At 35.9% G+C, this 6547-nt stretch overlaps 2 protein-coding genes across 2 annotated transcripts; one reads left to right on the forward strand and one right to left on the reverse strand.

Moving 5' to 3' along the window:
- Positions 1–1323: 1323 nt before the first annotated feature.
- Positions 1324–3381, forward strand: LOC140883319 (uncharacterized). The gene is made up of 2 exons (XM_073289740.1): positions 1324–1715; positions 2214–3381. Exons 1-2 carry the CDS (start codon positions 1394–1396, stop codon positions 3104–3106), a joined length of 1215 nt encoding a protein of 404 aa, XP_073145841.1. The 5' UTR covers positions 1324–1393; the 3' UTR covers positions 3107–3381.
- A 1456-nt stretch (positions 3382–4837) lies between these two features.
- On the reverse strand, positions 4838–6078 carry LOC140883482 (putative GEM-like protein 8). The gene is made up of 4 exons (XM_073289966.1): positions 5826–6078; positions 5657–5737; positions 5301–5575; positions 4838–5203 (listed from the first exon to the last, which is right to left on the reverse strand). The coding sequence occupies exons 1-4, from the start codon at positions 6007–6009 to the stop codon at positions 5027–5029; spliced, it is 717 nt and encodes a 238-aa protein (XP_073146067.1). The 5' UTR covers positions 6010–6078; the 3' UTR covers positions 4838–5026.
- Positions 6079–6547: the final 469 nt, after the last annotated feature.

Consider the following 6547-nt stretch of genomic DNA (forward strand, 5'->3'; position numbering starts at 1 on the left):
TGTTGCACGAGATATAAAGAAAATATTGATCAACTATCGACAAGATTTCAAACTCCAATGGTCAGTTAGTACAGTGTCGAAAAAATTTCTGACTACGTCCTTGATTACCACCAATTATTCTTTCTTGCACTGTTTTATTCACCGTTCGTACTTGAAATATCAAGTGAAAATGTGAAAACTAAACAAAGAATGTATTTTTTCTAAACAAATTTATCACGTGGTAAATAAATTGAAAGAAACAATTCAAGGCAAGCCGCTACTACCATGGTTCGCCCTCACAGAGGTGGTTGTTCCAGTTTTCAGTGGTTTTTCGTCTCGTTCTATTTCAGGGCACTTCAAAATCATCGAAATTCCAAAACATTTCGAAAAAAAATGCTATAATTATACAATCACTTTTACCCGAAACTTTGGCACGGTGGTTGCCATTCACCATGACTACCATTCTCATGGGTAAAAAATTAATTTGGTTTATTTTTAATTTGTGTTTGGTTTGGATTTTGCGTGCAGGTGTGTCAGACACAAATCATACCAAAATTTGAAGGAAAAAATGTGCAAATCTAACTTTTAATCGGACGTTGTAAGTCCGATTCCGGCGTCCGTCATGACATACTCGGAATTGGATGCAACTAACCGAAATTTAACCAATGTAATTGAATAACATGTAAACTAAATTCTTTGAATGATATGAATACAAGATTATATCACTAAGAATTGAAAACAACATTTTTACAATTAAAAAAAGTTGAAATATAAAGTCTGAAAGTTGAAAGTGTAATGCTGGAAAAATAGAATTAAAATGATTGAACTAGAAATAAAAACTAAAAAATTGAAGATTGAAACTGAAGTTGCTGAGATTTTCTCTGTAATTATTGATGATGAGTTGTTTTTCTTGGAACTTCTTATTCTGCATTGTTTATTTCATTTTTTATTTCATTTTAAATTTTAGTTTCCCGAGTTAGTTCCTACAATAAATTATTGCATTCACTAACCCATTAACAGCAGCACCAACAGCCCTACTAACTACCCACTAACTTGTAACTTCTTTGATATCTCATTCCACTTTCTTTCCCTAGTTGGTTCCTCGACTACCCTAATTGTTGACCAATTTCTTTACAGTTTCGACAGCCTTCTTGACACCGAAGTCCATCATTAAAATGCAAAATGGATTAAGTGATGAATTAATGAGCCAAATTAATTTATAGGCCAAACAATTAGTTTGTTGTTTAAATATGTTATTCATCGTAATATAAATCAAAAATATTTTTTTTTCAATTAAAAAAATAAAAATAAAAATAAAACCAGAGTACTTATAAAAAGAGTCCAAAGTGAGACTTGTGAAATGCGAAGAGTGTGTGTGATGATTCCCGAATAGGTTATCATCTATCGATCGGGCATGGCTTGCATAAATGACAGCCTCGGTGACGATGAACTTCGGGCCGTGCTGTCCAAGCTTCTGCTGGACAAGGACAGAGATATCTTCGGCCTCGTCTGCAAGCGGTGGCTCCGCCTCCAGAGCTCTGAGAGGAGGAAACTCTGTGCTCGTGCCGGCCCCCACATGCTCAACCGCATCGCCGCCAGATTCACCAGCCTCCGTGAGCTTGATCTCTCTCAGTCCATCTCACGCTCTTTCTATCCAGGTGTCACCGACTCCGATCTCTCCGTCATCTCCACCGCGTTTTCCGCGTTGCGTGTTCTAAACCTACAGAATTGCAAAGGTATATCGATCTCATCATCACTTTACGGGTTTTTTTGTTGGTAATTGTGGAAAAGATATGATTTTGATTTGAATACTAGTTTCCTTCCACCGACCCAATATTAATATTTTTTTTCTGAGGTGCGTTATATTGTGTAAGAAGAAGTTGTAAAATTGTTACTTTATTGTAATTGGTCTTTGTTATCACCCTACAATGAAATCATCTTACCGGGAGCTGAATATTGTAGCTATTGAAGTAATTTTTCTTAGAAAATAATGGTTAATTTAATTTGTTGGATCTATAGTCACACCTTTTCTATTTAAGTGAATGACTCAAAGTATTTATTAATTGAAAAAACCTTTAAAAATTTTGCTAATTTCTTTTTGAATGGAAAGCTGAATGTTCTGGATTGCAAGTTAAATTTTATTTTGGTACTGGCAGTTCTTCAGAATAAGACTTCAAAGGGAACTTTTTTTTTTTTTGTAAGATCTTATAATATATTAATGATGGTTTTAATAGGTATAACTGATTATGGAATATCAGCAATTGGAGCGGGGTTTCCTTCTTTGGAATCGTTAGATGTATCTTATTGCAGCAAGTTAACAGATAAAGGATTGTCAAGTGTTGCCAAAGGTTGTGGGGATCTCAGAGCATTACATCTTGCAGGTTGCAAACTTATATCTGATTCTCTGTTAACTCATCTTTCGATGAACTGCAATAAACTTGAAGAGTTGGGTTTGCAAAGTTGTACCAACTTAACTGACTCTGGTCTCATTGCTCTTGCTGAGGGTTGTCAGAGTTTGAAGCTTTTAGACCTCAATAAGTGCAAAAATATTGGTGATCTTGGGATATATAATGTAGCAAAAGGTTGTTCCTCTTCCTTGCGCACTTTAAAGTTGCTAGATTGCTACAAGGTTGGAGATGATGCCATACTATCCTTGGCCAAACACTGCAGAAATCTAGAGGCACTCATCATTGGTGGTTGTCGAGACATAGCTAACGAATCCATAAAGTCATTGGCCGTGGCTTGTTTTAGCAGTCTCAAGATTTTGCGCATGGATTGGTGTTTAAATGTATCTGACATATCTTTAGATTGCATATTTACTCTGTGTAGGAAGCTTGAGGCTCTAGATGTTGCATGTTGTGAGGAATTGACAGATGCTGCTTTTCAAAGTTTAGGAAATGACGATTTTAAGTTGAAGTTAAAAATTTTGAGGCTGAGCAACTGCCCAAAGATTACAGTTGATGGAATCAACAAACTTTTGTTGTCATGTGAAGCTCTCGAATATCTTGATGTCCGTTCGTGCCCTCACATAACCAAAGTGAGATGCCATGAGGCGGGACTTCAGTTTCCTATAGCATGCCAGGTAAATTTTTCTGGTAGCTTGTCAGAGCCAGAAGTCTTGCGCTAGGGGTTATAATTTACGGGACTGATGATAGCATAAGATAGCTGACGTGTTACAGCGGCAGTTGTGAGTTTGAAAATTAACATTTGGAACTGAAACATGTGAGGGCTTCTACATCTCTTCTCCGGTTTGATATAGAATCTTCTATTGTAAGTTTCACAACTTAGGAGTGTCTTTTCTTTTCTTTTTCTTTTATTTTCCCTGAACAAATTTGTACATTATGGATGTATATTATCGATTCCCACCTTTCTTTTTGCTAATAAAGAGAGTAGTTGTGCAATGATACTTGACTAATTAAAATTTTCCCCACTGGTCAATTATTTGAAGTCACGCTGGCAGCATAATGTGTATTTGTGATATCTATGAGCAACATAAATTATCCATTAATTATGATTTAGAACGTTTCAATAAAAAGAATACCTACACTACCCTTGATATTACAATATAAATAACTAATACCAATGCCCCTGTTAGTGTGTAGGATGTTATTCCCTATGATCATAGAGGCAACACCCTAGTTGGTGCTGTATATGTTCTTCCCTATAATTAACACCAACACCCTTGTTTCACGATTTATATTTGTTTTTCAGTACTCAAATTTTCATATGTATATAGCAAGCAATACAAAATAAACAAACAACACCCACATCAAATATAACTGCTCAATTCAAAACAACTTTTTGAACATAAAACATTTTAAGATACTCTGTTGGGGAGGAAATGATGTACTTCATAATGGCATGCAATAAAATTCCTAAGGTTGATTCTCCGTAACTCTTGAGTTTTACAACATCCATAATTCATCTCTAAGCTTCCACCCCTAAGGTCACATGTTAAAACATAAACAAATGGAAGATAAATGACAGACGCAAATGGCTAGCTGTAGCCTGTTCAGCAGTTCAACAGATATTGCCCTCGGCAGGTAATATTCATATCCCACAAGTTTCACATTTACATCCAGACACAAATCTATTCTTAATAAAAAGGTATATGTACAAACTGCAGTAATCCCTGTAAATCCTGGCTAATCAAATTAAATCTCGTGAACAAATTAAATTACAATTCCACTCCAAAATCAAGTATGCTCTACACCTATAAATATTTAGGTACACCATTTTTTGTTTTTACTCACATTCTCCAGCCTTAATACTTTCACATATTCCTATAGTCCCTAATTTTAGTTTCGGGACTTTGTTTGGAAAATTTACGACACCCTTCACCTGTTTGTTCATGTTTTGCGGACCACAGTTAATCATTAATAAAAAATCATCCCTTATTAATCACCTCCAGTTGTTAATCATTCTATTTGTGGTAGTATCAATAGGAAAATGACTAGGATGGATAAAACTCTAGAATTGAATTGTCAGGAAGAGCAGAGGGATATTGTAGCTAAATTAACCAACTTTGGGTGGTTTTGTTAAGTCGATAAGTAGGAAGCATCTAACCTGAAGGATGTTTTCCGCTTGATAGGTGGCATATTCCTAACTATTTGTTGCATCAGTCACCTTCAAATTTCACTTTTCTACTTCCGACATTCGATGAAATTCATTACAATAGGTAAAGAAAAGATCATAGAAGAATGAAAGCTTGTGGTTGATTTTCTCAAGTGACTTCCTCTACTTATTTGTTGATGTTTGTACGGCTTGAATAACATCGATAGTAATGTGTTCATTTCAAAACATTTTTGCTACTTTGGGGTTGCTTTGGCGCATTGCATTCCGCTATGGGGATATAAAATGAGTGAATTTTTGTCCTTTCACCAAAAGGCTAAGCCCGAGTTTGTACAAAAATGGTACATATTTGAGAATATAGCTTCTTAAATTTACATCTATCCACCCCAAGAAAAGGGTGACAATTTAAACACAGGTAGACATAAAGGAAAAAATTAACAAAATTAAAGAAAAGAAATATTATGCTGCTAAAGCCTCATCTGGCTTGATGGATTGCCTGCTGCAGATACTTGAAAGTCCTCTGATGATTTAGAAATCCCATGAACCAGAAATCAAAATTGTCCTCAGTGACTATTTGCACATACTTCTGTGTCGGCCTTTTCACATCCTCACTTTTGTTGGCTCTCCATATTTTCCGAAGTGGAATCATAACCTGCAAATGTATGACAATTTCTAAGCAAGTTGGTTTCTCTTGTTGCTTAGGCATAGTTGTTGAAAGCTGGGCTCAGAATACCAAAGATGAAATTTACCTTATAATGAATTTTAACCAGCTTCCCTGATGGAGAAGAGAGTTTGATTAATCTCTCACTGCAGAAGGCAACTCTATGATTGGAAATAAAGAGGAGTCCAGCAATAGGACCAGCTGTCGTCGACAAATAGCACTGTGAAGCCTTGAACAGCTTTTCACCATCTCTGATGTCAAATTTCTGCTTGAAAACTTTGTCCACTCCCCCTAACTGAAGGATTCTTGCTCCCAGGCTCAATTTTCCTTTCACAGTTTCACTTAACTTGGGTCCTAGTCTCACTGCAAAGACCATGAAAATGTTGGGCATGGTTTTTTCCTCAAATAATGATAGTTGTTTATATGTCAATTATGAGTAGTTACCGTGCTCTCGGATCCCTTGAGCAAATATGTCCACGCTTTGCCCGAGTTTGTTAATCTTGGCAATCGCTAAGTCTACTCTGCCTGCATGCTTCCATTAGAATCAAATGATTGACAAATGTTTCAAATATATTATATAGTTGTTGAGGCTAGGCTAAGAAGAATGGCTTACTGCGTCTGATTTTGTAATAATGATTAGCTGGAGAAGGCAGAAGCTGGTATTGAGACGCAGGATCTGGTAAAAGTGGTTTTGCAGAGAAAGCATAATCTTGTGAGGTGATTGGAATCCCCATGATCACATGTTCTGTCTGCATATTTTTCTTCCCAGTTCTCGACTTGCTGGTTTTTACTTCCATTATGCTTCAGTTTGGTGTGTTTGATGAGTAAATGAGATTAAATACTTGAGAATGTTCACAACTCTTGAGATCAACTTTGCTGATTCAACCATGGTTCGTTAGTACTTTATTTATAATGAATTGGCTAGTTGTTTAGTGTTAAATTATTTTTTGCATGAGTCAGCTTTCGATCATCAAAAGTTAAAGGTTGCAGATATGAGCTTCTGACCATTCTTTTTCTTTTTTTAATTCCCTAATGCATTGACAGCATTGTGTTTTTGGGATCACACCGTTTTTATTTTGAGCCCAATATTTTTTAATAATCGATCATCTGGTCAAAAATTTATGTGAAAGGGATTAGCCGTCTCCATATCTAGTTCAATTTCATCTTTTCCTGTTTGAATTTTTTTGGAAAACCAAGATTTGTTGTTTTTATAGAAGAGTTCTCTGAATTCGATCGCGTGATCCAACACCGCGGAGCTAGATACTTAAGGGACTTGGTATGGAATGCTGTTGATTTTGCAAGGTTGATTACCCTTTCCTGATTTCTTAATTGGAG

This window comes from Henckelia pumila, chromosome 2 (genome assembly GCF_033568475.1).
Source record: "Henckelia pumila isolate YLH828 chromosome 2, ASM3356847v2, whole genome shotgun sequence".
Lineage (NCBI taxonomy): Eukaryota > Viridiplantae > Streptophyta > Magnoliopsida > Lamiales > Gesneriaceae > Henckelia > Henckelia pumila.

Coding starts and splice junctions, on each gene's coding strand:
- LOC140883482 (XM_073289966.1), bottom strand. CDS start 6,009: ATGGAAGTAAAAACCAGCAAGTCGAGAACTGGGAAGAAAAATATGCAG. Junction 5,738..5,825: donor TTATTACAAAATCAGACGCA/GTAAGCCATTCT, acceptor GGAAGCATGCAG/GCAGAGTAGACTTAGCGATT. Junction 5,204..5,300: donor TGGTTAAAATTCATTATAAG/GTAAATTTCATC, acceptor ATACATTTGCAG/GTTATGATTCCACTTCGGAA.
- LOC140883319 (XM_073289740.1), top strand. CDS start 1,394: ATGGCTTGCATAAATGACAGCCTCGGTGACGATGAACTTCGGGCCGTG. Junction 1,716..2,213: donor AAACCTACAGAATTGCAAAG/GTATATCGATCT, acceptor TGGTTTTAATAG/GTATAACTGATTATGGAATA.